The following is a 14,599-nucleotide window of genomic DNA, read 5'->3' as shown; positions in this document are numbered from 1 at the left end:
AGAGACATGCAACCCTTAATAACAGCAAAGCAATGCACTCAATTTAGATGTATGTGTGTATAAATCCGCATGCGGAAAACAGGAAGAAACTCAAATTTGCGCTCAAACACTGGAGTAGCGTAGCGAAGAGGCGCTTGTGAGGCACAGATTGAGTGATGAAGCAATAAAGAATGGGCGCGTAAAATTTGCGAAAACCATCAGGTACACAACACATGCATACAGGTATGTATGTATGAATTTTTGTGAGCCTGTATGTGTGCATAATTGTTGATTCATTGTTATGCTTCTGCCTATTGTACGTTATGGAAATGATCAACCGTGTCTCCTATAAGCGGTTGGTTGGATTTGCATTTCAAGCACTTAAGTGCAGGCATGAAGAGAGCATTCTACGCTCTGTTCCGCGATTTTTTTTGCGAATGACATATTTTGTTGCGTTAAAACAATACTCCAATAGCGGCAACGGACATATTTTTATACTAGGTTGGGTGAAAGGCTTTTCGAACATGGTTTTTGAACAACGAAATACTCATATTGGCACAGCCAAGATTGACAGCCAGAAAAGTTTTGCTGTGTTTGATGGAATTGGTAGGGAATAATCTAAAATTCATAAGTTTAGACATACATACATATGTATGATTTTTCCCAAAAAAAAATTCCAAGCGGCAAGCCAATTTTCCAAAAATTTTTACAGCAATTGGAGGCATATGCCAGCAATAAATTATTGCTCCATTGAAAACCTCACGTCTCTATAAAAACACCCATAAGCTGCTCTTTTTTTAATACCGATCTGTACTGGCAATAATAGAATAGTCTAAAGGAAACAATCACCCAGAAAGGGGGAGCTTCTTTCATTGGAAAATAAAAGGTGTTCAGTCATAATAAAGTCAGGTTATACAAGTCGATAGTGGCTCGTCAGTAGTTCCGTGAGCTTGGTTAGGAGGTTCTTATGCATCTACCTTTTAGTCTGGATTCGACAGTAAGCTTACTAGAGTTTTCGATAGAAGAGATCTGTTTGGATTCTCGACCTATTTGTCCGCTTGCAGTTTGCAGCAATTAAAACAGGAGATAAGCTAGTGGAATTCTTCAGCTCATAAAAATAGAATATGAAGTTAGCATACTCTTATTCTTCTACTCTAGTTTTGATAGCTGATGTGATGCTTTAAGGAGTCATTCAGTGTGAATGCCGTTTTTTAAAGCTTTTTGTGGAATTTTTTATAATGAAATTAAAAATCACTGAGCTTCGAAATTTTAATTTAGATTTATTAAGCCTTTAGCTGTAATTCTTATATTTTTTTTTAAGTAAAAGAGTTTCAATAGGGCCCATGTAAAATACGTAGACACACGTCGTCAATGATTCCAGCAGGTTGACTTCCCTAGAACCAAAAAAAAAATTGAATATTGAGATCGCCCGAACTAGAATGTTTTACAAATCTTGAAATTTAATTTTTTGAATGCTTTCAAATATTAAAAATAAAAATTTCATAATTTTTTGCAACTACTTTTTTATGAAAAAATTGTTCACAGCATTGAAAACAGAGAAAAATAAGCAATTTTTCTAGTTTTGAAAACCATAGCAACACGCCCTAGTAATCATGCATGTATATGTAATTAGCACTAAAAATTGAAGTCAGAGCTATAAATCATTGTGTGTATGTATGTATTTATATATATATTTATTATATGAATGACTGCGTAGAGTAAATGTGCGAATGACTACATCACAACTTCTTCGTCTGCAGTGGCGCCGACTAAACGCTCTACGCACAGCGAATGCAACAAACAACAACAAAGCAATTGTTGCTGTCGATGACACTTTATTTTGCTTTATGGCTTTTTTGCTGTTGTAGTAGAGTTATTTTGGCACACGAGCAGAAGTATGCGTAAATGAGTGCAGATACATGTAAATATGTATATTTATAAGTGTGTATATAAATACAGATGTATGCACGTATGTGTGCCCGTGGTTGGTTCTCTGTTGTTGTGAGCTCTTGTATCTTCGTTGACATGTTCATCGTCATATTGGGGTCAATGCGATGCTGACTGGAACAAAACTCATGCTAAGTGTATATACAAATTTATATATAAATGCATGTATGTATGTAACTATGAGTGTGTTTGTGTAAAAGCACGAAGACGGCAAGTGGAGTCAAGCACTAAAATGTTGCGCTGAATCCAAGCAACAACACAAAAGTTTTTAGCAGCGCGAGCTAAAGCAGGGTGAGTGGGTGGTTGATAGACAGACAGGCAGGCAGGCTGGCAAATAAGTGACCCGGTCATGTGCTTACAAACAAGCGTACATGTGTGTATGTATGTTTATGCGTGTGAAGGGTGTTCTACTTCTTTGAGTAGCTGCATGTTATGGTACAATATTTATTTTTATGCTTTTTGTTGTTGCCCTGATTTTTACTTGAATGCGAAATGAAGATGTAACGCCTCACACATACAACTTGACAGATGTATGTATACAGAAATGTTTTGTGACTCAACTTCTTTGAGAATATTTGTGTATATATGTATGTATGTATATAGATACATAAATATCGGCGCTTCATTTGTTCCTCACCGCCATCAAACATTTGTATACTACAAATGTACACAGAGTATAACATACATAGCTCAGCTTTGCGGCACCACAAAGAACATTAGAAGAAATATTAAGAAAAATTTTATTACAAAAACAAGAAAAACTTTAACTTTGTCTGCAGCGGAGATATAATACGATTGACAGGTTCAAGTTTCCCTTACAAGACATTGATATGGACCGAACAGTTTGTATGGCAGCTATATGCTATAGTAGTCCAATCTGAAAAAATTCTTTGTAGATTGTAGCGCTGTCCTGGATAATAATATGTGCCAAATTTCGTGATCATATCTCTTAAAATAAAAAAGTTTTCCATGTAAGAGGTTAATTCAAATCGTTCTGTTTGTATGACAGCTATATGCTATAGTAGTCCGATCTGAAAAATTTCTTCAGGAATTATAGCACTATTTTATGCAATAATATGTGTCAAATTTCGTAGTCATATCTCTTAAAATAAAAAAGTTTTCCATATGGGGACTTGAGTTCGATTGTGCAGTTTGTATGGCAGCTATACGCTATAGCAGTCCGATCTGAAAAAAATTTTCGAAAATTATGGCGCTGCCTTGGACAATAATATATGTCAAATTTTGTGAGCATAACTTTTAAAATAAAAAAGTTTTCCATACGGGGACTTGAACTTGATTGTGCAGTTTGTATGACAACTATAAGATATAGTTGTTCAATCTAAAAGATTTTTACAAGTATCATAGCGCTGCCTCAAAAAATTAAATGAGCGAAATTTCACGAACATATTTTATCAAATAAAAAAGTTTTCTATATAAGAACTTAGTTGTAATGGTTCAGTTTGTATGGCAACTATATGCTACAGAGCTTGATAACTTTTTTTGCAAAAAAATCATCGGTTCTTTATTTGAAACGTTAGATTGATTTATGACATTTACTTTTGAAGATAATTTCATTTAAATGTTGACCGCGGCTGCGTCTTAGGTGGTCCATTCGGAAAGTCCAATTTTGGGCAACTTTTTCGAGCATTTCGGCCGGAATAGCCCGAATTTCTTCGGAAATGTTGTCTTCCAAAGCTGGAATAGTTGCTGGCTTATTTCTGTAGACTTTAGACTTGACGTAGCCCCACAAAAAATAGTCTAAAGGCGTTAAATCGCATGATCTTGGTGGCCAACTTACGGGTCCATTTCTTGAGATGAATTGTTGTCCGAAGTTTTCCCTCAAAATGGCCATAGAATCGCGAGCTGTGTGGCATGTAGCGCCATCTTGTTGAAACCACATGTCAACCAAGTTCAGTTCTTCCATTTTTGGCAACAAAAAGTTTGTTAGCATCGAACGATAGCGATCGCCATTCACCGTAACGTTGCGTCCAACAGCATCTTTGAAAAAATACGGTCCAATGATTCCACCAGCGTACAAACCACACAAACAGTGCATTTTTCGGGATGCATGGGCAGTTCTTGAACGGCTTCTGGTTGCTCTTCACCCAAATGCGGCAATTTTGCTTATTTACGTAGCCATTCATCGCTGAACAAAACACGCGCGCGAAACACATTTCGAACCGAACACTGATTTTGGTAATAAAATTCAATGATTTGCAAGCGTTGCTCGTTAGTAAGTCTATTCATGATGAAATGTCAAAGCATACTGAGCATCTTTCTCTTTGACACCATGTCTGAAATCCCACGTGATCTGTCAAATACTAATGCATGAAAATCCTAACCTCAAAAAAATCACCCGTTATATGCTATAGTGGTCCGATATCAGCAATTCCAACAAATGAACACCTCCTTGGAAAGTGAAGTAACTGAGCAAAATTTCAGAGCGATATCTCAAAGGCTGATGGACTAGTTGGTACATCTACAGGGGCCAAATCGACTCAGCTCGTCACACTGATAATTTATATACGAAAAACTCAAGTTAAAAAGTCTTACTATTATTTGCCCACAGTATCACATACATGTTTTATATGGTCTCCCACCCTTCCTTCTGGTTATTACAAACTTCGTGGCAAGCTTAATATACCCTGTTCAGGGTATTTTTTATGGTAATTTAAAGTTATTGCCACTGCAAAGCAAACCAAAACAAATGCCAAATTGCGCTCTCACCCTGAGCGCACTTTTAGCGCCAACAGCGCACACATTCGCAGGGTGGGTCCCCCGGATTTTTCGTACGTTATTTACACTCGTGCACTCAAAAGCGCGCTCAAGCCGTTTGAGCGAGTTTTGAGTTTTGTTGATCGCTTGGTTGGCTGGTTGTTGGGTTCGTTGGTTGCTTGGCTAGGCTTGTTGGCTGGGTTGACCGGTTGCTTGGTTGCTTTTTAACGTGGTCTGAGTCTTGTTCATGCCACTAGCTCGGCACATACTACGCGGTCCGCGTACAGTCAATAGTATAGACAAGTTTCAGTCCACTTGAGTACATTTATGTTTTGAGACGCGCACGCAAGCTACACTCTAAGCGTGTTTTATTTCTTCATTCGTCATCATTCAATAGCTAAATAATACAAATAACGCGCAAGCAAACAAAAAACCAGCGTTGAGCAGCTGCTTGTTCGACTGCTTTGCCGCCTTAGTGAGTTGTAGACGACGACACGTTTTTCAGTGTGTCTTTTACCTTACGGGAGAGTTGGCTTAGTGAGTTGAGTTGGTGCCAAAACGGTAGTGTGTTGATTCATAATTTCAAAATATATACATATATGAAAAATGTTGGAAAAAATATAAAATAGTACAAGTGTTTAGTAAAAAGTTTGTTGTGAAAAGCTATAATTGTTAAAAAAATCTAAGAAAACAGCTGCAATTTGCACGCGTTCCAAGCTATTTTTCCATTTTATCGTGCTCTGTGATTCAGCTTGAAAAATGCTAGCCAACTAGCAGTGGCAGCTCTCTTACACACACCCAAAACCTCGTTTGTTCGTTCGAACGTGAATTAAAAACTTCAAAGAAAAAAGGTGTGGTTGTATCATTTCGAGCGCTCTCTCTTCTGTCTGTCTTCAAGCCAACTTCGCTAGCATAGGCTTGAGTCTAAAGCATACGTTTGCTCGCAAGCCAGTGTTTAAGACTTGATTTTCGTCTACAAAGAGCATGACTAATTTGGGCTGAGCACATTTTGTGATAACGCCCGTTTGACGTGATAAAAATTGGCAATTCGCAGAGATAGTAAAGAATTTCATTAAAAAATAAAAAAAAAAACGCTACAAAATTATGCAAATGTATACAAACAAATTTTGAAATAGAAAAATGATAATCAAAAGCAGAAATATCATGAGAGGGGGAATAAAAGACCAATTTAAAAACATTGGAAATAACAAAACAATATACACAGATTGGAAAAATATTTACAACAGTACAATAAAAACAAAAAATAAAAAAATGTTTAAAGTTTTTTCTAAAATTCATTTAATTAATAAAGCTATAACCAAAATAAAAAATAAAAATAAAATTTATAAAAAATAACAAATAATAATAATAAAAAATAATAGTAACAGCAAAACACCTCTCTTCTACTTAGATCGTAACTAATTTTGGAATAAAAAGTGATTTCAAAAATATTTTAAAAAAATGTTTTATTGGATTATATATCGAAATAGAGTAAACAAAAGTATATACTGCTGTGATCAAATTGAAAGGTGAATTTTGTCCATTTCATCTCCTACAAAGTAATCCCCTCCCGCTGCAATACACTTATGCCAACGACTTTTCCAGTCATCATAACTCATGGAAAAATCCTCGTCGTGATGGCCATCAGAGCCTTCTTCGATTCAGCTTTTATATACTCAATTGAGTCAAAACGGTGTCCTCGGCGTAGTCAAGTGAATTTGCTGAATAGCCAGAAGTTACACGAAGGTAAATCAGGCGAATGCGGTAGTTGCGGCACGATATTGGTTGAAAATGTGGCAAAATGCTCACGAATAACCAAGGCAATATGAGATAGTGCATTATTGCACTTCTTTGTTTAATAAATTCAGATATCGTAAAAATCGAAGAATTCACTTTTAGAGCCTCGAGCCGATTTGAAAAACACGCCAAGTATAAATTAAAAATTCGCCTTTCTGTTTGGTCACAGTATCAATATCAAATATATACAACATAAAAGAAATTAAAAATAAATAAAATATAAAATATAAAATAAAAAAATAAGAAAAAGCTAAATTCAGGTTCGGTTTTCACCCGATTTTATTCATTCTAAGCAGAAATATGCTCCATTTTAAGGAAAACAAAAATATTTATTAAGATAACTCACATATCGACCAATATATGCGTAATAATGTCACCCAGAAGTTCGAATTTCTTTATATTGGGTATGTGGGGGCTACAGGATGTATTAACCCCATTCAACCTACATATTTCTAGCACACAGATATACTATGTACTATCAGGAAAAGATACTCTCTGAATTTCAATTATATATCGCACATATTGACCGATATTTTTGGTAAAAAGTCAACAACGGATACTGGGGTCCACATATTCAGTACGTAGGGGCTTGGACAGTTTTGTTTCGATTTAAGCAAATTTTGGGAAACCTCAAAAGCATTATTTGTGCAAATTTTTATCCTGATAATTAGTTCATTCTTGATTTCTATACAGGAAAGTGAAAAGTAGGCGTTGCTACAGTCCAATTTCACCCATTTTCACACTGTAACATAAAATGTCTGAGGAATCTCCCGTATGAAAATTGGTTGAAATCGAGGGGGAGAATCTCAAGATTTGTGATTTCAGCTAAAAAGGGGCGGTGCCACGGCAGTCGTCCAATTATGATCCTTTAAAACTTTCTCATACACTCTCGAGGATGAAACTTAATATCTCCGGGTAATTAAGTAGTTATTTATCGTACTTTTAGTCGTTTTTTACAGTACCATTACATGGGAAGTGAGTGCGATTTTCATCAGATTTCATTCATTTTCACACAGTCGGTAAGGGTTCTAATAGTATTTGTGGTAAGGAAATTTTGTTGTTGTAGCTTTAGCGGCTCAGGAGATATATGCATTAATCTTATGAGAAAGCAGGACCACGCCCATTTTTTCAAAATAATTTGGCCACAGATGCCATTTGTTACTGCAGTGCATTATTCAAATTACGTTTTCCATCTGAATTCAGTGCTTGCTGATGGTACTTTTTACGTTTTCGGTTATTGGCGATGGCGTGTCACTAGTCCAATTAAAAATACCATGATACTTGAAACTTTCAAAATTCCTAAATTATTTTCTTAAAAATCTACCTCAATGGGATTTTCTTCGTACATTAAAAGCTTTGTGATCAAACAGCGTTGACTCTTAATTATTTTTCACGAACGGGAATAAAAGACAATAATTCGGTGCCAAGTCATGACTATACGATGTATGACTCCCCAAATCGATGTTTTGAGGGCTCAAAAATGCAGTTGTTTCAGTCGCGTTATCGTGGTGAAGAGTTATCCGTCTACGGCATCTTGGAAGTTTTTCGTGGGCGAACAAGTCTTTTTTTGGGTTCGGCTCATCTTGAAACACCCTTGCAGTAAGTGCAAACGTAAGGGGTCTTTACGCCAATGAAGAAGAAGATACAGTCGACTGCTGTTCCGTCTTTGCTGCGGCTTGAATCTCCTCTATCGTATAAAATCGGTGTCCCCGGAGCGGTCTTCTGAGCTGAAGTCGCACGGCGCCAGATCAGGTGAATACGGTGGTTGCGGAACGATATGGGTTGAGTTTTTGGCGAAATGATCACGAATTACGAGGGCATTATCGTGGTGTAAAAACCAAGAACTGTCTTTCCATAATTCCGGCCTTTTTAGGCGGATAGCGTTACGCAAACGACACATAACGTTCAAATAATATTCCTTGTTGACTGTTTGAACGGTTGGAAGGAATTCATAATGCACAACACCACGATAATCGAAGAAAACAGTCAGCATGACCTTGATTTTTGAGCGACCTTGGCGCGATTTTTTTGGTCTCGGCTCTCTTTTGGCACGATATTCGCTCGATTGATCGGTTGTTTCGGGGTCGTAAGCATAGATCCAAGTCTCATCGCCAGTTATAATGCATTTCATGACACACAGGCAACGAACAAAACCACACGTATCTCAAACACTAATGAATATTTTGACATAAAATTTGACATATGTAAATGTGACTGCCAGTACTACCAACCTAAAAAATAATAATTCTCCAAATCCTTCGACGCGCGCAGTTTAAATTCAAATGTCACCTTATTTTTTGGTCGAAACGATCTGAGTAGGTACAACATAAAAAATATTAAACTTGACGACAAAGTTGTCAGTTGCCAGATAGCAACGATAAACATATGTTTGTACATATATAAATATTAAAAACACAAACTTAAAAAAGGCAAATATTGCTAATTAATCAAGCTTTTAGAATACTATATAGTGTTAAAATACATATACATATATGTAAAACTATAATTTTCTTAAAGATTAATGCTTAATAATAACAAAAAACTAAAAATAAGAAAAAAATAATAATAAAAATCATCGAAACCCAAAAATGTGACTAAAAAATATTTCTAATAAAATTAAAAGTAAAAACTATAATAGATACATATGTAAACGAAATAAAATGAAAATTATGCAAGGCAAAATAATATTTTCTCTTAAACGAACACCTTTTAAAATAATATGTTTAATAAGAAAAAAATTAACAAAAAATATCAAAATTATTGAAGAATATACCCAATAAATACCAGAAAAATATACATACAATTCTCTGTAAAAATAAAAACCCCACAACATTTCCAATATCTCATAGAGTACGCAGTATCGCTGCCAAACTAGCAGCGATAAATATTTACACCATTACACAATTTACAACCACACGCCGCGCACCGCATTCGTTTTATTGCAGCGTGTCTGTTCGCCACTTTTTCTTGCATTTTTCAAAGTGCACACGTTCAATGTTCAATGCCGCTTTCTCAAGAGTGCAATTGTTAAGCAAATTCACGGCCAAAAATATTCAAACCCACAACGGCACATACGCTGACGCAGTTGTACGCGAACGTCATACTCACTTTCACAGAGTAGGATTATTTCTAGACCCGATACTGGCGGCCGACATCAGTTGACCGCCGATAATAATTCCGAAAATCGCGCCAGAAGGCCAGTTCCGTAGTATCGGCGCGTACACACGACTGTGCGACCAGCGACCAGTTCGGCAGACACCGCCCATATACTTACACATGTATGTAAATATAGTTACATATGTATGTATGTGTGTGGTATTACAAAATTTGTAAAAATAAATGTCACTACAATATTTTACCGTTTGTTTGTGTTGTTGTTACAATTTACAACATCTATGAGCAACGCGCTCGGACGCTTAAAGAACATTAGGTGACTATTCAGCTTCCTAGCGTGTGTAGCCTTCGGTCGAACCAACAGCCATCGCGGAAATATTACGAAAATTCGCGACCAATGCTAGTGCAATGGCATATTTGTGATAATTCTTTTTTGTGCTTATTTTTTCTATTGTAATCATTTACTGAAATAGGAGACGCAGACTTGCATAAGTCATTGGATTTATAAATAAAACGATCGCTTCTGTACATACATATATATATGTATAAATATATATGCAATATTGAAGAGTTTCAAAATTGTGTTACACCGTGAAAGTGTTTTTGTGTTTGTGCACGCTAAAAGTTGCTTAGACATCACAAAAGACGAGCTTCAAGCTCGCTAAACCAAAAGGTGCTTTGTAAACTTAAACTCAACAGCGTCAAGTAAAGGCCAATTTAAAAATGTCTAAGCCACAACCCATGGAAATGTCCAATATGGATATAGATTTTCACGAACGTAAAGCAGAGCCCTTTAAAATGGGCCGATTTATCTACAATTCAGAGGAGGGCACCGTAATGGGACGTGATCGTGCCTCTTGGGGTAAGTTTTGACAAACTATAAACATATATATTCATTTGAACTAGAGAGATACCAGTTGCTCTTGATATAAGGAAACCTTATATACATAGACTTCGAATCTGGGACTTTATTCATACTTTGTGTTGTACTAGAACCATCAACCAAATTCCCGTAACATATTTGCATTTGGTAGATGGTTCTAATTCAACACAAAATACGAAAATAAGTACGCGGTTTGAGGTCTATGTGGAGCTGTTTCTGTCAAAAAAGTACTGGAGGCATTGAAATATCTTTTGAAACAACTGGAATAAAATATTTATTATATTTAGTAAGGTTAGAATTCCAACTCAGGAAGAACAAAGACCCTTGCTTTTACCATCGTTCTCAAAAGTATTTAGTCTATTATATTATCTGACTTTTATCCCGAAAAAGTTTTTGAAAAACGATTTTAAGTAAATAATTATGATCTGTATTTAGTACGAAGGATATAAGAGATCTGATCTAGATCAATTACTTATAGAACATGTAGGATGTTCCTACTAAGTAAGGAAAAACACCACGACTTTCATAAGCCTACTCAAAAAGGTTCATATGTACTCAGAAAAATCGTTTTTCGTGACGTTTGGACCGAAGCACATTTTCAGTTTCGCAAGCAGGAAAAAGTCAAAGGAAGTCAACTTTGGTGACTGAGCGGTAATTCGAGTTTGGTGGTTGACCAGAAATTCAGTCAGAAATTTATTTCAATATTTCTGCCCGCAAATCAAGTCATGATTTGATCCACAATTGCGTCATGTTTACCTCACAACATCCAAGTAATATTCCTTATTGACCGTTTTACTCTGCGGACCGAATTCATGGTGAACCAAACCATGTTAACTATAGAAAATAATGAGTTTTGATCAGCTTAGAAGTGTTTTTTTTTGGTTTCGGCTCATTTTTCGAGCTTTGTTCGCTAGATTATTTCGCAGTTTCAAGGTTATAATCGTACACCCCTCGTCTCGTAACCAATATAGAATCCGCGGCAACGCTGTCAAGCATCTCTTTGCGATCTCTACTCGACATCAGTGTTGTAAAACCTTCAGGTGTTTCGGTACGAGTCTAGCATTAACTAGTTTCATACCTAAAACATTTATCAGAATGTTTTAAGGCGATCCATGGAGAAGCGAAACAAATGGGTCTGGTAGCAAACGAGGGCAAGACCCATCTTCTGTCGTCGCCGTCGCGACTTGGACTGTTGACATTCATAACTTCGAAGTCGTAAATAATTTCGTCTATCTTGGACCAGCATTAACACCAACAACAATATCAGCCACAAAAATCCAACAAAGTTAACTTGAGAAACAGGTGCTACTTCCCGTCTCCCGATGAACAAAAACTCTATAAGTCCCTCATTATTCATTCCCGTCCTGATATATGCAGACGCATGGACGAAGACAAACAATGGATGAGACGTCGTTACGAGTTTATTCCTATCGAATCTATTTACGCGTGTAATTTAAATCGAACAGTCCGAGTCAAATTTGATCAGATGGCGTACACGCTTTCTGTTGATCCCTCTTAATGTTTTTTCTTATTACTACCAATTTTTTAAGTTTAGTATTCGCTTATTGTTATTTTAAGAGGAAGACAATTTCATCAAAGATTACTCGTGTCAGTAATCGGGATAAGTATATTATTAGGTTAGCTGATCCTAACGAAACACTGCTCTAAAAGGACTTTTTTGAGTTAGAAACAATCTGTTATAGCATAAAATGATGGGGCAATATTTTGAACCAGTTACTTGAAAGCTAAAACTAATTTAATCTCTGATTCGAGACTAAAAGCCTAGAGATTAAGAAAAAAACTTGTAAAAACCCTCTGCATTGTACGCAAATAATGAAAATCAAAAATTTTCGAACTAACTAAAACTTTTACATAATTTTCACTTACGTCAGCATATTAAAAAGACCAAATTTGGTTAAAAATAAATACATAAGCACACGAAATTTTCACCTTGAATTTCGCAGATGAACAAAATCATTTTCATTATAGCTCTGTCGCGCCGGCTTTTCGAAATGATGCAATCAGTTTTTACAGCGTGACATTAAATGATCATTAGTTGCTATATAAAATGCCAAAAATATTATTATCCATTGCACACATAAATTCATAGGTACATACATATGTATAGTATGCCAAAATTGGCACAAAAACTAAAGAAAGTGAAGATAATTATTGGTGCTTAAAAGCTTTGGCAATTAGGCGTTAGAAATATTAAAATCTACTTGATTGCAAATGATCGTGAATAGTGAAAAGCTATATTATTGGAATAAAAAACTACAGCCGACACGTGCATTTCACTATAAACAGCCTTAATGGCTGAGAACTAATGGCTTCTGCTGAAAAATTTGTTTTTTCTCGGTTCAGATATACTAAGGTGTTAAGAATTCCCCGCATGACAAGTAATTGCAATGTTCAATTAGGCACACACTGGAGCTAAGGTCGTTAACTCGTTTTGTTTTTTTATCATTAATTATTACTCACTAGTAAAGCACACCAGTGACTATGCAGCTGAGCTGAAGTCGAGTTTACGCCATAACTAAAATAAATTAATTTTTTTTTAATATACGTAATTTTACAACTCATTGAGGGGCAAATAAATGGCTTAATGTCTCCTTTAGGATGGAGTCATGTGAAGAAGTTCACGCAAGTGGGGAAAGTTCTCTGAGCGCTATTCACTTGGTACTGAAACGATTCCTTTATAGTGCATGGCTTACAATTTTGCCGCCCCAGACAGCAGCCTAATTTTTGCCATTTCAGTTATTGATGCACTGACCTCGAGTTTTTTGAATGCGTTCATGAATTTGTACATTAGAAAAATATGTACAATTAAAAAAGTTGGGAGTGATAAATTAGGATATGTCAATTCTATCATTTTTCATAATATTTATTGACAGTTGTACATAATGCTTTTGTAGCTCAGTGCGTTTGTCTGTTGCCTAAATGGTAGTCGGTTCATGTTCACATATTCTTACGTCGTGCTTTACGAATCGCAAAATCACGAATGATTTCATCGCACTCTATGTCACGTAAAATTTCCGCTTCTATAGTCAACAAAGCCAAAAAATTCAAGCGATTTTGTCCGATAGTTGATCTAAAATAATTTTTAACTCGTTTCAAATAAGAAAACGATCTCTCACCGCTGCAGTTTGTGACAGCTAAGGAAAGGAAAATTCTGTAAGCAATGTCAACATTTGGAAAAACTGCGTTAAGATCTTCACTTCTGAAAAACTTGAAAGTTTTAATAGGCTTGATTGTTTTCAAATTCTGATCACATTCAAGATATGCTTTGAAATGAATCAATTCATCATCTCATGAACTCTCCAAATCTTCATTAAATGCTTTTTGCAAAATTTTTGCTTTTTCCCGGATGTCAGCATTATTCAAGTTCCCCAAATCAATCAAAACAGAGAATTTTTCGTTAATTCCTTAATATTTTCGGCACCTTTCCCGTAATTCAAGTAATAGATTATCAAAGATAACATTGTATGTGTTGACTCTGAAGTCATCTTTCCCAAGCAATGTTACCTTCTCTGTTTTCGTTTCATCGTGATAAATTTTCCGACGCTTTACCCTACCCTGAATTGTTTTGTATTCTTGGTTGACTGACAAATCGAATGCTCTACCTTCAAAAAAGTCAAAATCTTCACGTGCATCACCCACAACTTTTATAAGACTTTGATACAATTGAACTACTTCATTCAGGTTAGTCTGTGTTGATTGTAATTTTTTACTTACAGCATTGAATTTCGAAAGTAAAAAACTCCACAAAGATTGCATAAAAGCTGTTTCTAGTAATTCAAAACGTTTTCGAATACCTTTGGCTTCACTTTGTGTGACAGCTTTTTGTGAAAGATCGTGTTCTATGCAATACAAAGCTTGTAGTATTTCAGTGTAATACTGATCAAGAGTGCAAACGGCATCGTTGCGAGCTGACCAGCGTGTTAGTGAAAGGGATTTTACAGTAATTTTCTCAGATTTCTTGCAGTAAGATTGTAGAATATCCCAACGACTCGTAGATGCCGAGAAAAAGTTATACAAACTTTGAAGATCATTAAAAAAGCAGCAGCTGTCGAACTGCTTTCAACTGCGTGATTTTCTACTAAATTGAGAGAATGAGCTGCACAAGACACGTATTCAGCGTATTCATTACGATTTTTAATCAAC

At 35.9% G+C, this 14,599-nt stretch overlaps 1 protein-coding gene and 1 long non-coding RNA gene across 6 annotated transcripts in view; one reads left to right on the top strand and one right to left on the bottom strand.

The window, feature by feature from the left end:
• Positions 1-14,599, bottom strand: part of LOC125779757 (uncharacterized) — a 59,495-nt gene that overhangs the window by 15,775 nt on the left and 29,121 nt on the right. The window contains exon 1 of one of the 2 annotated variants that reach the window (XR_007423435.1): positions 9,547-9,724. The exons of the other annotated variant lie outside the window; for it this stretch is intronic. This is a non-coding gene — a long non-coding RNA (uncharacterized LOC125779757). Of the gene's footprint in view, positions 1-9,546; positions 9,725-14,599 lie in introns of those variants that run through there. 2 annotated transcript variants of the gene reach the window in all.
• Positions 1-14,599, top strand: part of LOC105222167 (sodium/potassium-transporting ATPase subunit beta-2) — a 30,758-nt gene that overhangs the window by 4,210 nt on the left and 11,949 nt on the right. Inside the window, exons 1-2 of one of the 4 annotated variants that reach the window (XM_049460989.1) lie at positions 4,925-5,178; positions 10,026-10,414. The exons of 1 other annotated variant lie outside the window; for it this stretch is intronic. In XM_049460989.1, the coding sequence (XP_049316946.1) occupies positions 10,276-10,414 (139 nt within the window). In that variant the 5' untranslated portion in view covers positions 4,925-5,178; positions 10,026-10,275. Of the gene's footprint in view, positions 1-4,924; positions 5,203-9,887; positions 10,415-14,599 lie in introns of those variants that run through there. 2 more of the 4 variants (XM_049460936.1, XM_049460963.1) reach the window with 2 other exon arrangements.

The sequence above is a fragment of the Bactrocera dorsalis genome, chromosome 1 (genome assembly GCF_023373825.1).
Source record: "Bactrocera dorsalis isolate Fly_Bdor chromosome 1, ASM2337382v1, whole genome shotgun sequence".
Taxonomy (NCBI): Eukaryota; Metazoa; Arthropoda; class Insecta; order Diptera; family Tephritidae; genus Bactrocera; species Bactrocera dorsalis.
This window is presented reverse-complemented; position numbering and strand designations above follow the sequence as displayed.